Below are 17,498 nucleotides of genomic sequence, written 5' to 3' on the forward strand. Positions count from 1 at the left end.
GTCATAGGCACCTAGTTAGAGCCCAGGTTCATCTGGGGAAAGAAAGCAACGTGAGTTTCAAATACTGCAGCTCTCACATTTGAGTCATGAAACACAGCCTGACGGAGGTGGGTAGGAATGATACTTAAAAGCATTTTACTACCAGTAAGATGCTCAACAAATCAGAATGGACAGCCACTCTAAACAAGTGTGCTCACCACAACGGAGCACACAGTGGAACATCAGCTCTGAGTACAGGGCTCAGCAAGACATGTTGGAGCTGCTTCCTTCAACCGCAAGATTATTCTGACCTTCATATAACTCTAGTTTCTTTTCTGGATCTGGTGCCAAAGGAATGGGATGCTCACAGAAACCCTGGGCCACATGTAAACCACCTGGTCTCTGCTCTGCAGGTTTTGTTCATTATCTAGCCCATGAACACCCTGGCACAATGCAAAGGGAAAAAAAGAATCTTAATGTAAAACTTGGACTGGGGAACATTTGTGGGTGACAACCACATGCAAATGTGCCCCCAAACCCATGCACACACATATTGTTAAACTTTTCTATTATTTTCTATTTGGGTTTCTTTGAATATGGAAGTACTCTGAAAGAAAATTAGAAAAAGCTGTTCTCATCCTAATCCTCAAATTTCTAGCTGTAAGATGAAAAGGAAAAAACAAACCCTAGACTTTTTTTCTCAAGTAGGATGAAAACCTTGTTACAAGGTCAAACTTTGAAGAGGATGGTAAGAATCAGGAATACAGTTTGGGGATGCAAATAATTTTTAGAGATCACAAACAAATATTAACACCTGTGACATACCTGTTGTCCTAAGGGCACATAATTTAGAATACACGACCTTATATGTCTTCAGATGACAAAAGATCATAAAGGAGTGATCAACAATGAATATGTTTTTTTTTAAAAAGGGGGTAACAGAAATACTAATCTTTTATAATAACTACAAATCCCCTCTGCATTCTCCATATATCATAAAAATGATTTGGTTTAGCTTTCAAATATTACTTAAACAAACAAACAGGTAAGGTAGAGAGGGAAGTTTACGGCTGGGGTTTGCAAAATGGTATCCGTTCATGTACGGATGCTGCAGTGTAGTTGCTGAAAAGCTACTTTGATGTGTATGAGGGGGGTCTTCTCGGCTACAGTACAAGTGCTTGTGCATCAAGTATAAAATACAAGCCTTTAATCACATAGATCAGCTTTTTAGCTTTTGTAAATTTAAAAACAAAAAGGATAAATAAGGCACTGTACTTTTAAAAACTAAAACTGCTTGGTTCCAAGTTCAAAACCCAAGGAACAACCAGAATATAATATATAACTTCCCTTACTCAGCCTCAGAGAAAGACTCTGCAAGTTCCCTTCTCCATCTGAGATGGATTTGCTGACACCTCAAACTGTGGTGTTCTCCATTAGCTGCAGGTTTGAAAGGCTTGGTAAGCTTATAAAAGCAGATTCAGTTAATGCAAAATAAAGGGTTACTTCTAGGCAATAGTTTCACTCTGGCTGCCATCCTGCAAATCACTTGGCATCCAGCCGTCTGCGTTTGCTGTGGAAAGAGTCCAGCTTAGCCTTCAGCTTTCGCTTTCTCTGGGCAGCACTATTCTCTGGGCTTTTCACTGAGGATCTGGCCCGAGCCTTCCCACTGCTCTGCTTCCTGTTCATGGACTTCTGTGGCTTTGAAGAGGATTCACCTGCCCCTTTATGCTTTGCCGTTTTAGGCGGTGTTTCTGAGACGGTGGGCTGGGTGGGTCTTTTGTTGGTGCTCTCTTTTTCTTTCCTGGAGGGAGGGCAGCCCTTCCCAGGGGACTTTTTAGGGATCTTCACTTTATTTTCTTTCAGAGAGATCTTTTTGGGCAGTTGGCTGATTTTGTCTCTTGAAGCTGGCTTCTTGGCAGCAGGGGTTTTGGTGGATCCGTCAACATGCTTTTCTTTGCTGGCTTTCACTGCGGGTCCCTTGTCCTTGCTGGAGGGAAGAGACCTGTCCTGAGTGTTGCCTTCTGTTCTCTTTCTTTTATTCGGAACTTCTGCTGTCAGCAGGCTTTCAGACACCTGCTTCCCTTTCCGTCCCTTCACTCCCTCGGTATTCTTGGGCTTGACAGGAAACCCATTTGCATCTACTTGCAGGGCAAGCCTGGGGGACATCAGAGGGTTGATGCACACACTCTTACGACTCTGTTTACTTTCCACAGCTACATCAAGCGGGCTTTCTATTTTCTCATTCTTGAGCAAACGCTGCTGGGCTCTAAGCTTTCCTCGAATATTGGAATATTTTCTAAGGATCCGAGTACTGGCGGGAGTAGGCCAGTTTGCGGGAGGATGGCTCTTCCGCTCTTCTTTGACTTCCTCTTCACTGCCTTCAGAGTTAGGGCCGAGGCTGACATCACTACCATCCTCTGCCTCCACTTGATCAGGATTCTCTCGAAATTTAGCCCAGAGCTTCTGTGTTTTCCAATTATTCCTAACAGGAGTTGCTCCAGGGAATTTCTTTAAGTGTTTTTTCAAGCGCTCAGCCTGGAGTGAGCTTGGGTACAGGCTGGAAGGAGGGTATTTCTGAAGAGGATGCTTAACAGGGGGGGTGTCTCCTGGAAGACGAGTATTGAGCTTCTTCACAATCACCAGAGATCGGGTTTCAGTCGTCTCTAAGAACCATTTACAGACAGCAGATAATTTACAGTTCGTCATAAATAGCATCTGAACAGGCGAAAACTTTTGAACTTCCAATGAACCCCTGCATTTCCGTGACCTTTTCTTGCTTTTCCAAATCTCCTTCAGTTTATCCGACTTGTTCCTTGCTCTTGGTGTTGGCTGTGCTTCTTTCTCCAACTGGATCCAGCCCTTCTGAATTTTCATGTACTGGGCGTTGAAGTTGGCAATCAGCTCTTGGTTCTCCTCTTCAGCACACCATTCTACAAACTTTGGTTGGTCGTCTAACACTCTGTCCACATTGTCCTCTTCTAAGGGTTCTCCACTCTCGGAAGCTTCATTTTCCTTCGGCATCGGGTTTACTAGGGCACCTTCCTTTTCTAAAGTCACTCTTGTAGTTTCCACGGAGTCCAGCGAATGGGGGTGTCTTAGATTGTAGGTTGAAGAAGTCACTCTTTTAGGCCTTGGTATCACTTTTGGTGGCTCAGCAGTATCACCATGTCCACTACTGGACAATTCAAGTGAGCTAGATGGTGCATCGTTACCACCTTCTTCACGCTGGGGGCTTTCACTGTCTACCTCACTGACAGCCTTTTCCATGTCCTGTTTGGGCATATGTCTTGGCTTCTCTTTGGATTGTTCTGGCTCTCTCTTACAAGGAATTCTTTCAGAGGGAACATGAGCGTTTTTCACACATATCTTAGACTGAACACAGATTTCCAGTCTCTCTCCAGGCAGGGGCTGGCCAACTGTCATGGGATCACTGCTGAGGACGATTTCTCGTTTTTCTGCCTTGACTTCCTTTGCCAGCATGTTTTTAAAAGTCTGCCTGGTGATGATTCCCCCTCTGTCACCCTTCTGCTCAGCATCTCTCTCAGAGGGATTTTCATCGACATTTGGGTTTTCAGTGTTCTCCAGAGATTTTGTACGGAAACTGCCCGCCAGAAAGTCATCAGGTGCTGTCCTACTAGGGTACCCTTCTTTTTTAGAACGTCTTGCAGTATAACTTTTACAAACTTTGATCTCAGGACAAGCAGAGGAAGAGTCCGAAAGCTGACTTCTCAGGCACCTATCAATAGAGGAAGAGTCCGAAAGCTGACTTCTCAGGCACCTATCAGAGGCCTCGGGGAATTTTTTACCTTTTTTCTTCTTGTCCAAATTCTCTTCAGGAGATTCAATGTTTTGATCACGTGTACCTTTTTTTGAAGGATGTCTGACATCACTCCCTTCTTCTAATTTTCCTGTATCACCTGTTGCCTTCCTTTCCTCAACTTCACTGGGGTTTTCATTAGTAAAAACACTATTTTCCCTCAAGAGTGAGTAAGTACTGAGGTCCTGAATGTCTTCAATCTTGGCCCCAGGACCAACGTTTGTCTCACTCCCAGGAATGACACTTGTCTCAGCTCCAGGACTGACACTTGTCTCGACCCCAGAACTGACACTTGTCTCAGTTCCAGGACTGACACTTGTTTCAGGTTCAGGACTGATGCTCGTCTGGGCCCCAGGACTGAAGCTTGTCTCGACCGTAGGACTGACACTTGTCTGGGCCCAAGGACTGACACTTGTCTCAGAGCCAGGGCTAATGCTTGACTCGGTTCCAGGGATGACACTTGTCTCAGCCTCAAGACTGATACTTGTCTGGGCACCAGGACTGAAGCTTGTCTCGACCCCAGGACCAATGCCTATCTGGGCTTCAGGACCAATGCCTGCCTGGGCTTCAGGACTGATGCCTGTCTGGGGCCCAGGACTGACGCCTGTCCGGGCCTCAGGACTGACACCTGTCTGGGCCTCAGGGCTGACGCTTGTCTCGGCCTCAAGATTGATGCTTGTCTCAGCCTCAGGACTGACACCTCTCTTGGCCTCAGGACTGATACTTGTCTCGGTCCTAGGACTAATGCTCGCTTTGGCTCCAGGACTGAGGCTTGTTTTGGCCTCAGGACCAACACTGGTCTCGGCCTCAGGACCGACGCTCGTCTTGGCCTCAGGACCAACACTGGTCTCGGCCTCAGGACCAACACTGGTCTCGGCCTCAGGACCGACACTGGTCTCGGCCCCAGGACCGACACTGGTCTCGGCCCCAGGACCGACGCTCGTCTCGGTCCCAGGACTGAGGCTTGTTTTGGCCTCAGAACCGACTCTTGTCTCGGCCTCAGGGCTGACACTTGTCTCGGCCTCAGAACTGATCCTTTCACTTTCCTCAGCCTTTCCTGGACTCACAAGAGGCTTCGAGTCCACTGGGTGACTTTGATTTTCTGAGCAAAGAGGACCTTCTTCTCTACTGACTATTTTAGAAGAAAGAACTTCATTGCTTCCCTCAGAAATGCTCTCAGTAGGGGGAACCAGGTGACAGCCTTGGGAAGCACTCATCTCCTCTGTATCTAGCAGTTCAAGTGGTTGTTGGTCTTGCTCAGGGGAAGATACCCTACTTGCTGTGAGAGCTGAGACCATGGTGCTGTCTTCTGGCATGTCCTCTTCAGGGAGGTGAGCAGGGAGAGGCCACTCCAGGCTGGAGGCTATCATTTCCTTTGACTTGGGGATATTGTTCTGATTCAGCTCATCCATCACGGGGCAAACCTCAGGCTGTTGAGATTCTTTTTCAGATGAACTGTTTCTGTCTCCTTCCTTGTGGGGGATAATTTCCTGATTAGGTTCTTCAGGGCTGTCTTCTCTAGGAAGCTGCACATCTACTATAGGTCTAGGGGCTGAAACTGTAAGGGTCTGCTTGGGAGCAACTACTGCCTCTGACACCAGTGTTGAGCAGCTGGCTTTGTCCTGGGAGTGTAAATTTCTGGCCAGTGTGCGAACAGTTGGCAACTCACAACAATCACCATTGAAAAAATACCCTCGAGTACTCTTTCTGGCTGTTTTCCGAGATGATAATATTGATCTTTGATTTTCAAAATGGCATTCTGTTATTGGTTGACTGATATAAACAACATCACACTGGTTATCGTAATCGTTTATCCTCAACCCTGATGCCCTTTTACTTTTCCGAGCAGTCTTGATGGAGGTTGATATCGTCTTGGTTCGTGAATGTCCGTTAGATGCTTTGTGCAGAGCTGGCATGGGGCTGGGGGCTAACCAACCATCTTTGGAATGATCATACTGGCCCTTATCACTGGGATATAAATGGTAACCCACCTTATTTCTTCCTAGTGAGTGAAGATGGTTCTCTTGCTTTGGCCTTGCATCTTGTTCATTTGCCTCTAAATCCTGGTGCAAAGGCGTTTTTGAGCTACTTTGTAACGCATTCTCTTTGTCAGCAGTTCTAGGCAAGTTCCCCACAAACCCTGAGTCCCAAGCCTCTTCTGATAAAGCTTTGACTGAATTTCTTTCAGAAACAATACAGCTGTTGCCCTCTTCACTGTTCTCAGCTGCCACTTTTACTGCAATTAGACTTTCTACTAATGCTGAACTCTGCATACGGTCTTTACCATCCTCGCATACTTTTGCATTTATGTCTTGCTCCTGTCCAGTGGTTTGCCCCTCCACATTTTTAGAGAGGTGGTGGAAGTTTAATGAGGAAGAATTAGATGCAGTGAGGTATCCCAGAGTGGAACTATCCATTGAACTACTAGAATTAGGTTTAGTGGTTGGAAGTTCAGAGAAATCTTTCTGGACATTCATCAAGGCATTCTCTCTTCCATCTACCAAGTTTGTCTCAGAAGAAGGTTCCATAGGGGTTTGTTCTGTCAAGTGTAGAGAGCTGTGTGAGTCTGCTGGGTCTATGGACAAATCTATAGAGGTGGGAGACTTCATACTGAGACACATAGCATCCTTTTCCTTATGTTTGGTGCTCAGCTGGGCACAGCCAGCACTGCAAGTGGATGCCTCCATTGCTCCGGAATCAGAAGGTGGCAGGGCTTCTGTGCCTGGCTGAGCTTCAGTGTACAAGTCGTTCAGAACACGAATGAACTGCTTCTGATGATGAGTGCACAATTTGACCATAAACTTCTCCAGTGGGGTCTTCGATTGATTGTTAGAATCTACTGCTATTGCTTCTGTTGAGTTCTCACTAGACAGACAAAGAGAGAGACGGAATTAGTATGGTCATTTTTCAAAGAACTGTTTTCACATCAGGAAGTTCACCTGATGTTATTCCTATCATAAAAAGAGTGGGTGCTCTGGCCAAAAGTGCTTTTAAGTGTGCCCAGATACTTTTGAGTCAACAAATAAGAAGTATACATCTAACTGAAATGCAAAGCCAGCCTTGTTATATTTTCAATTTTTGGTGACAATATCCTTCACATTTTTAAATGGCCATTCAGAAATAATCTTTATCTTATAGAGAAAAAAACGTCATTAAAAATAAAAATTTTTCAAAATAAATTTTAGCTACACTATTAACTCAGGAGCTCTGGTAGCATAGAGCCTAAGGCATGTGACTGCTAACCAGAAGGCTGGCAGTTCAAACCCACCAGGCACTGCTCGGGAGGAAGACTGGATAATCTACTTCTGTAGAGATACTGCCTCAGAAACCCAAGGAGGGATCACTATGAGTTGGGATCAACTCAATGGCAGTGAGCTTGGCTTTTTTTTTTTTTTGTATTTATTAACTCCAGTTGGTTAATATATACTTTTGTATCAGGCCTGGGCATTCCTGTTAAATAATCATTGGTTTAGAAGTCTACAATACAAACATATTATATTACAAAACTCACTTTAGAAGTACTTAGAGAACATAGAGTTTTAAGATGGTTTTTCCACAAGACCTATTGACTGGACTTTATAATATTGCTGTCAGTAATGTAGGAGTCCCTCTACCCCTCTTCTGGGATGTGGAGGAATAAAGATCACTAACTTCATGTTTCAGACTCTGAACGATGGAATGAAGAGTCGATTCCTGATTCCTAGCTGTGAGGATACATATGTGAAATCACATTTTGAATTGTAAAATCCTGTCAATGCAATGTAGCATAATTATGTCTGCACTGAAGCATCACTTGTTACAGTGGCCTAGACCTTCAATAAACATCTTACAGTCTTCTACAGAAAGTCATTCTACTTAGAGAATACTTTTCAATCATTTCTGTACATTATCCAGGTCAAACTCCTAGAGCTTAACCTGGACAAAAAAGATAGTGGGCAAGGATGATCTTAGATTCAAGACAGGTAAAGGTAGTTCCTGCTTACAAAACAAGACTTTTCACAGCTGGATGTCTGGGCTTTACTAAGCCAATATAGCTGGAGTGCTCCAATTTCTTGTAGTTTTATACAGCTTCTCAATCTCTCTCTTTCTCTGGAATGTAATTCCCCTGAAGACCATTATCTGACTCTATATGTAACATTTTGCCATGTAACATGGCAGAGCACCAAGGGCAACTTAATAAATGTGTGCTGAATAGATGTTGTTTGATAATATCTTCCAGCTAAATCTTTTTCTTTTCAATATTTGACTTTTATCTTTCAGTTGCAAGGTACCTTTATAGGAAGGCTTTCCCTAGACAGCCTCCATTACACCCCCTTTGCCACTCTGCCTCTGGCCTCTGAAGCAGTGTGGTTATACGGGAAAGAGCACAGGTTGTGGAATATGAAGACCTAGATTCCACTTCTAGTTCTGACATTCACTTCTAAAGGACCTTAGGTAAATTACTTCATCTCTTAGAATTTCTGTTTCCTCATCTGAAGTTGAGACTGAATATCTAAAAGGATTGTTGTGAGGGTTATATTACAACATACATAGAGCACAAAGCACAAAATAGAAGTTACTCAAACAATTTTTAAGGTTTGGTGGTGATTAAAGTTGCTGAAACGTGTCTAAATAAAAATAATAAAAAAAAAACAGCTAAAAATTTATCAGTCATATCTGCTGCTTAACCTAAACTACTTTACAAGAGAAAAGACTAGCTACACTGTGTTTTTATTTCCACAAGCAAGAATTTGGTTCAGTGGTGCCATGGGTATCTGAAAGGGCCTATATTACACTATAGATTGTAAAGACTAAAAATGTCTCAGAAAATGCCTACCTCAAACTTGCCAATATTCAACTGAGTTGAGAATAAAATAAGAAAAGAAGATTGTAACCAAAGTATTATACAGGTGAATGGTTATAGTGGACTCTAAAGCACATGCTGGCAATGGGGCCAAACTCTATGAAAGAGAAGATCAAAAGCAACTAGAACAAACTCACTGAGCTGGACATACATTTATAATACATACACTGTACTTCAGTAAACAGTTTTAAAATGGCAGTATGTGAATGGTCAACAGGAAGAAGCCCCTCCTGCTGTGTGAAAGTGGCAAATATTATCGCCTACCTTCAGAAAAGGGAAGACACCAGTAATAATACCCTTGGATAAGTGACTGTTAAGTCATTTCCAACTCTTGGACTCAATGAGATATGCACAGGAGCTCAAGAGACTCCTTGTGCAGTTGCAGACTTCCTAAGTGCTGCACCTGGGGGGCAGCTTAGCAAGCTGGGACTGGGAAGACCAATGCATGAGGAGGTTGGTGGCCACCTCATGAAGAAGTTGGAAGAAGGGCTCTGTTGCAAGGCCCTTCTGGGAGGTACTTTGTGGGTATGTATTAGGCAATACCAGCAGCATAACAGGTGTTCGGACAGTACGTGAGACAGTGCAGAGTGGTTCAGTCACTTACTAGTTGTGTGATTCTGGCCAAAACAAAATTTAAGTCTTAGTTAGTAGGGTATCTGCCTTAGCTACCACTTAGGATCGCTACAAAGGAAAACCTGCAAAGTTTGCACAAATACCAGTACCATTACTGTCAGCCAATCAAATCAAGCATGCTTCCAGGAAAAATAACTCAGAGATCAAGAATGTGCATTAATGCTTTCTTACAATTTAAAAAACTGAGTTTCTAGATAATAAGTTTGTCCTTTAAGTACCACTTACAATTTTTAATATTTTAGATGGATATTTAAAAAAATGCATTGTTTGCTGAACACAATGTATTTTTTTCTTAATGACTCAGGATCATTATCATGTACATTATTTTTGAAGTTTGGCTATTACTTTTACTATACCGAACTGAAATGTATTAATGTTTTGGGATCCATTCCATTAAGTAAATCCAACTGCCTAAATCCAACAGCCTAAATCCGACAATCTAGTGATGTTCTTCTGTGTTTTATTAGAATCTGTCTTACTGGCTTCCAGATAGTCAGCAGATATTTTTAGCAGCCCACTTACACCATTAGTACAGTACTTCTACTCATTAGCTAAGAAACCAGATCCCAAGTGCTAGAGTGGGACTTTAGTAAAAATAAATGAATGAGGACTTAAGGAATGGTTTTATGAGTAAAGTACATGGATTTTCCAACAACTTTGGCTGCTCAGGGGTCTCTTCCTTAGTTCATGGTTCTTGGGAATGATGCTGATATTTCTGAGGTGAATGACTACAAATAAATAGAATATTATTGCCTTATCAATGCATCAAATAATGTACTTTACATGAATTTTAGCAATACACAAAAAACACTGACTAAAGTCTCTGGGGAAGATTCATGTTAAGAAGTATCATGGCATCTTACTATACAGCATGCAAGGGCTACCTAAACATAGAAAAAAGTGACGAGATGAATGGTTCTACTTCAAGAAGCACACATCATCACCAAAAGTCTTTGAGAAAATCTTCCAGATGCTATTCCATCCTGGAATCATGCTTTAGTACTTGAGACTAGCATTATGCTTGGAGATGAATAAAATCAAGGCATGTGCCTATTAAGAGGGCAGAGAACTCTGAAGAAAACTGAGGAAGTCTCTTTCACAGTAAAGCCCACATACAGTGAAAAACTGAATAATGATTTATCTGTGGGAAAGCTAAACGAAAAACAAAAATCAAATGAGTTGCTGTAGAGTTGATTCTGATTCATGGTGACCCCCTATGTCAGGGTAGAACTGTACCCCACAGGACTTTCAATGACTGAGTTTTTGGAAGTATTATCACCAGGCTTGTCTTGTAAGGCACCTCCCGGTAATTGTTAACCACCAACCTTTCAGTTAATAGTAGCACACTTGTTCCCAGGGACTGCAGGAAAACTAGGCAATGATTATGTCCAACTTCCTTTATGGTTTTGAATTTGGATCTGCTGCTGTTCCATGTTTCAATAATTTAATAGAGCTTCAATATTTTAATCAGCCTCCATTAATGTAAGGTTTTCCAAGGGCCATGGAACCACCCCTTAAACAATGACTGTTCAAATATAGCTCAGCTAGTTCTCAAGGAAGGAGCTCTGGTAGCGTAGTACCTAAGGCACTTGACTGCTAACCAGAAAGCTAGCGGTTCAAACCCACCAGCCACTCCCCAGAAGGAAGGTTGGGCAATCTACTCCTGTAGTGACACAGCCTTGGAAACCCAAGGAGGGGTCGCTATGAGTCGAGTCCGACTCAACTGCAAATAACAACAACAACAGTCCTCAAGGACAGAACAGAACAGACCACCATAGGTAGGTAGTTATCTTATCCCATAGCATCACAGTAAGTAAAGGTGGTGTCTTTACAACTAAGAACCCAAAGAACTTTAACCTGCGAAAATGCAATACAACATACACATGCTGAAGAACTCTAGCATCAGACAGGCCAATACAGACTACACCAACCTAAAGAGGCATTTAGAGTAGTGGGTTGGGGACGCCCAGGAGATGAAGAGATTTAAAACAGCAAATGGCAATTTTCCTTGAGAGGAAGTGATATCAACAAACAAGAGTCATTTGCATGTGGTTTCCTGGTACAAGGCAGTTCAGTTCATCAAGCTAAGGTGTTGGGTGCTCCTATCAGCTACATCATTGGCCAGCTCAAACTATCCACACCTGCAGTGATTGCTCCCTTCCTTTCCAGAAATCCTAAGCCATGGTGGTCTACACTGTTCACTGGCAAATATATGGGGCCTTGTATAATTTGTATCTAATAATTTGTATCTTTTATTGGCTTAGGTGTCTTAGCTTCCCAAGCAGCAAACTACTTGAGTGCAGATAGCTAGGTAAGGGGAGGGAAAGGGAGGTATTAATGATGCTTCCTGGGAAGCACCATTTATTGAGATAGTTCCTGGTAGTGACCAAAGCTGGGGGTTAGGAGTTGTTGGAGTGTGCATTATCAAGATGAAATCTGTCCTTACATATTGTGTGTCTGAGGTGCTTGTAAGATTCTGATGTCTTACAGGCAACAGGACATGCAGGCACGAGTCCACCAGCAGCTTCACTTGACTATGAGAGCCTTCCCATTAATACTAACCTTTGATCAGGTGTCATTAAATGGCCCTGGTATAATAGCCAACTTTACAACTATAGTAATAAAATTACTTTTGACTGTGTGTCTAAACTTTGCTTGTTTCTTTACTTTTCTTATTTTCAAATTTTCTCAAAAGAACTTAAGTTTGGATAAATTTTAATTTCATTATTATTTGAGTATTTAATTTTTGAAACTACCCTCAACTCCCTGAAATTTAATTCTATTACTCTTTTTCATGTTTAAAAAATGGGTGTTAGCCAGTTTTACCTAAATTTTAAACTGGCCTTTACCTTTGAACTTAGCTATTCAAATTTCTGATAGTCTTTTAGATCTTTAACAGAACCTAAATATGGCATAATGCCTAAGGCACTTGACTGCTAACCAAAAGGCTGCAGTTCAAACCCACCAGCCACTCCTCAGAAGGAAGATTGGGCGATCTACTTCCGTAGTGACACCACCTTGGAAACCCAAGGAAAGGTCTCTATGAGTCTATGAGTCGGATCCAACCCCACAGCGATTTTTTTTTTTTTTTTTTCAATATAGCATTTGCATTGGTTTAGAATATCCTCAGGCAGCAAGCAGGGAAACCAGAGAGATTTTCTGTCCTGTGGAACATTTCCTTTAACCTCAGGGGAAACACTACATTTTGGTTCAGTAATAATAATTTGTATTATATTATCTCTACATGACTAAGTAAGATCTTTACTAGAATAATCATTAAAAACTTTAAAAGAACTTTATGTTTCTTCTGCTCAACAAGATTCTATAACAGTTAAGTAAATTATCAATCAGAAATATGGGAACACTGTGATTACAGCGTAGGAAGACTGTAAAACCAAACTCACTGCCGTTGAGGCGATTCCGATGCATAGTGTCCCCTTTGGGTTTCCGAGGTGGTAAAGCTTTATGGAAAAATACTGCCCAGTCTTCCTTCCATGGAGTGGCTGGTGGGTTTGAACTGCCAACCTTCTGGTTAGCAAATGCCTTAGGCACTATGCCACCAGAGCTCCTTGTTGTTGTTGATATGTGCCGTCGAGTGGGCCCCGACTCATAGCGACCCCTCCTTGGGTTTCCGAGGCAGTATCACCACGGAAGTAGGATTGCCCAACCTTCCTTCCGAGGAGTGGCTGGTGGGTTTGAACCACCAGCCGTCTGGTTAGCAGGCAAGTGTCTTAGCCACTATGCTACCAGAGCTCCCCAGAGCTCCTTAGGAAGACTATAGTGATTGATACATGGGATGAAGGGCTATGGAAAACTGATTTCTAACTATATAGATTAGTTTTATCCCCTTGGTGAGAAATGGCCTGCCTGCATGACCCTGACCATTTTGTGTTTCTATCCCTAGCTTAATGACTAATTCTTCAGGGTGTGGTAAAAGGATAAGATAATATTCATAAAAACTTTGAAAGGTACACTGTAAGAATTACGTGTTGTTTCACAATGCTGTCTTTAATGATTTACTCCATGATACTTTTCTAGATCAGAGGGTAGACACAAAGAACTATCTACTTAGTCAATACTGCAATTCTTAAATTTCTGAAGGGAAGCATTCTTATAGGTAATATAAATGGTGGATGGTCAGTGTGTATGTTATCTTTGGGTAAAAGATCAAATAGAGAACAGATATGGCAGAGCTGAAATGGCAAATTTAAGAGTCTAGAAACTGGGAGTGCTCATTCTTCATGTTCATTCTTGAACACTTTTTCATTCTATAGGCAAATATCACAGAAAGTAAAATTATAACCTAAAAGTTACTTGGTGAGCATGAAGTCAGAGCAAAGGGTTACATCATTAAGCACAACAGTCTAATTCCTCCACTCTCTAGGAAGGTGCAGTGCAGTGATTAATATGGCTCTTCTAGCCATGGTCTTTGTGACTTCCACCAGATGACTGGGTGAGACTATGCAGATGAGAAGTGCCTGTGGCCCACCAAAGGGACTCGACAGCTTGCTACTAATGTAAATAAGGTACATGGCACCCTTGTGTGGGCGGGACCATGCAAATAAGATGTACGGAACTCTAAAGTGGGGATTGGTCAGTTTTGCATCCACTAGGCTTAAAACGAGCCCTCCCAGAGGCAGAAAGGGGAAATCTCACTACCATCAGGAAAGAAAAGCTGGGAATGAAGCATGCCTGGTGGATTTGAGATTCCTGCAATCTCCTCAACCCAGGAGACCGAGAGCTGTAACACTTGGCTGAGGCAATGAGAGATGGCAAGAAGCTGTGGCAGAGAAATGTCAACAGCAGAACCAAGAGATCAGCCCAAGACAGGTGGGCTTGCTGGCAGACCGGAATGCCTCTCTGGGCACCTATTGGCAGAGTTTAAGAGAACTTTCTAACACTTGCCAGAGCATGGCGGAGGCCAAGGGGCCATACAGTCAAGGGGCGGAGGCCAGAGAGAAGTGTGCCTGCGGCATGGCTGAGAAGAGGCTGGGCTGATGGAAGAACTCTACCCTGAGTTGTTTCTGACTCTGAATTGTGAACTGTTACTTCCCTGATAAACCCCATAATCATGAATATTGTGAGTTCCGTGTGACCACTGCAATGGATTATCAAACCCAGCAGAGTAGTATTGTGGGAGCGACGGTTCAGAATTTGTAAAAAGGTTGGTACGTGGTGGCATGTCTGACCTCTGCCTCATAGAAATCAGCCTTGGGCTGCTGATGCTGATGGTGATTCTCTCTCCTCCTCATGAAGTCAGAGGAAGTCAGATGCTGCCATCCCCACATCCTTTTACAGAAGGTAATGGACTCACAAAACACACCGTTTTACCATACTATTTACTTTCCAAAGTTTTTTCTTTCCTCACCTATTTTTTATTTCTATCATCTCACGTAAGACTATGCCAGACCAAATATACACTACATTTAGTGTTTAATGAACAAAAATATCAAACCAAACCAAACCAAAAAATGATGAGGGTTCAGAAGCTATGGAAGATATGGGATTTTGGCCTAGATAGCATAAATTTATAAAGTGGTAACAGTTCCTGGTAGTGAGAGAAGAAATATCCTTCAGTGATGTAACAAAATACTGGCTTAATGAGAACACAAGCCTAAATTACTAACCCAATGAACACTGTAACTAAGAATGCTTGGAAAACATTTTGAAATAGATTTGAGGAAAATAAAATAATTTCAGACAAAGAGAACAGACTTCTTCCCCAGACTGATTTGATCTTAAAGAATATCACTAGCCTTATTGAATAAGCAAAACCTTAACCAGATTAAAGAGAGATCTGGATATTAAAGGCAGAGTTGACATTTTGGAAGGTCAGGGTTACATGTGAGCTCATGACAAGCCAATGAAACCAGCCTATTTTACATTTTGTTTTCACATTTGTTCTTCTTCCAGTGGGATTAAAATCTACATTGCTCTTTGGGGAAAACTGCTTTTTAACTTCCAACTTAAATGATGAGGCAATGATGGACTAAAAAAATACCACTGCTTATGCACAATGCAGGAACTCTGGTGGCACAGTGGGTAAAGCATTCTGCTGCTAACCAAAAGGTCAGCAGTTTGAACTCACCAGCCACCCTGGGAGAGAAAGATGAGGCAGTTTGCTTCCATAAAGATCTGTAGCCTTGGAAACTCTATGAGGCAGTTCTACTCTGTCCTATAGGGTTGCTATGAGTCAAAAATCAATGTGATGGTGGTTTTTTATGTAATACAGAAGTGCTCATTCCCCAAGTCAGAGAAAATGCTCTAGAAGACACTATCACTTCCCCATGACTCTCCTTTAAAGGTGAATGAGGGAGAAGTAACACAAATTTTTGTTTAACACTTAAGTTTTATAAGCCTGGCATTTAATTTCTTTACTGGTAATTTCATAATATAGACTTAACATAGTAGAATGTAGCTGTACAACTTGTATGTGTGTATGTGCCTTACATAACTGACTAGATTATAACTCAAGGAGACAAGAAATTGTCTTACTCTTATTTTGTACCAAATGTAAAGGAACTTATGGTAGACATAAGGATCAATAAATATAAAATGATGATTCAAGAGGTAAAGCAATGTAAATTTACTCAAGAGACAAAGTAAATAGTAGCTGAGATTTAGTAGTTAAAACGGAATCTAAAGGCATCCTTGCATAGTGCCAACGGTTAATGCTCTGAAGAAGGGCCTGGTGCCGTGCTTCTGGAAAATCAGCCCCCGGGAACCCTACGGAGCCCAGTTCTACTCTGACACACGGGCAGCACGAGTCGGAGCCGACTAGATGGCACTGGTGAAAATCTCATTCCAATTCTAGACAGAATCAGCATGCCAAAGTGGTAATTACAATGGTTTGGAATCATGAGTCTTAAGGGCAACTCATTGTGTGAGGAGGGACAAGCCCCTTAAACTCCCCAAGTTTTATGTTTGTTGTCTGCAAAATGAAAGAGAAGAATGAGACTATAGTACTTAATCAATGGCTTCATCAAATGCTCCCCTCCTTCTGTGGAATTTGTTAAAAATATGTAACATATCCAAGCTTCACTCCCAGACACTCCTTCAGTGATCTCGTGTAGTACTTAACTGTAGTTTAAGAAGACGATTCTGATTGAGAGTGATCATGTTAGACGGCTCTTAGGACCCTTTATTTCTAACATTCAAGAATAACAAGCATGCACACAACAGAAAAAGGAATTATGAAGAACGTGTCTTAAGATTGGTCGGAATAAAAAGGAACTGCCTTAAGCTAATTTTTTTGCAAATATCATCCCATTTATAGGCAATTCATTAGGAAAACTTATTTTAAATAAAAAGCCATCTAAAATGACATCCAGATCTTTTTTTAGGAAAAGAAAATACTGCAATGCAAAAGTAAGACCTAAGTTTTGTAAGAGCAGTTTTCATTGTTTAGTAAAGAGCTAAAAGCGTTGCTACTGATACCACCAACTTTCAAACAGACAAAATTTATGTTTGCCTCACATTTAATAAGAAATTAATTTTTAACAGATTCAAAGCTGCAGTGAGGCCAAAAAGCCATTCAGTCCGACACCCTCTCTTTACGAAGCTTTCTAGTACATCAAATTAAAAGATAAAGTATCAAGCAATCCTTTGTCACCCCATGTTGTTGTTGTTATATGCCGTCAAGTCGGCCCCGACTCATAGCGACCCCTCCTTGGGTTTCCGAGGCAGTATCACTACGGAAGTAGGATTGCCCAACCTTCCTTCCGAGGAGTGGCTGGTGGGTTTGAACCGCCAGCCGTCTGGTTAGCAGGCAAGTGTCTTAGCCACTATGCTACCAGAGCCATACCGCTAATCAAAGAAAGCTGACGAAGAGTAAAATTAACATTTAAAACCCCTAGTCAATGAACAGTAGTGAAGTGTTCTTACATGCCTATAAAATCTCTGTGAACTCTGGTAGCATAGTGCCCAAGGCACTTGACTGCTAACCAGAAGGCTGGCGGTTCAAACCTACCAGCCACTCCTTGGAAGGAAGATGGTTGACTCAACAGCACATAACAACAACAAATAAAAGCTGTAGACTCTTTGTAAGATCTAACAGTTACTAATTTTGATACTATATCATAGCTGAAACTGTTATATACTCATTAACCGTTTAAAAACTGTTTTGAGAACTCTTTTAATTTCTGAAAACAAGCTTCTCTGCTCCAGATATAAATGCAGTGTGATAATCACATTACTACCTTTTGTTTCTCAAAAACAAAAGGCCCA

At 42.0% G+C, this 17,498-nt stretch overlaps 1 protein-coding gene across 1 annotated transcript in view; it reads right to left on the reverse strand.

Moving 5' to 3' along the window:
• Positions 1 to 1,521: 1,521 nt before the first annotated feature.
• Positions 1,522 to 17,498, reverse strand: part of LCOR (ligand dependent nuclear receptor corepressor) — a 33,650-nt gene continuing 17,673 nt past the window's right edge. The window contains exons 3-4 of the mRNA XM_042780838.1: positions 4,807 to 6,661; positions 1,522 to 3,996 (exon numbers count right to left, since the gene is read on the reverse strand). Coding sequence (XP_042636772.1) covers positions 1,522 to 3,996; positions 4,807 to 6,661 — 4,330 coding nt within the window. The remainder of the gene's footprint in view (positions 3,997 to 4,806; positions 6,662 to 17,498) is intronic.

The sequence above is a fragment of the Orycteropus afer genome, unplaced genomic scaffold, assembly GCF_000298275.1.
Source record: "Orycteropus afer afer isolate SDZICR_OR568_19922 unplaced genomic scaffold, OryAfe1.0 scaffold00064, whole genome shotgun sequence".
NCBI classification, from domain to species: Eukaryota; Metazoa; Chordata; class Mammalia; order Tubulidentata; family Orycteropodidae; genus Orycteropus; species Orycteropus afer.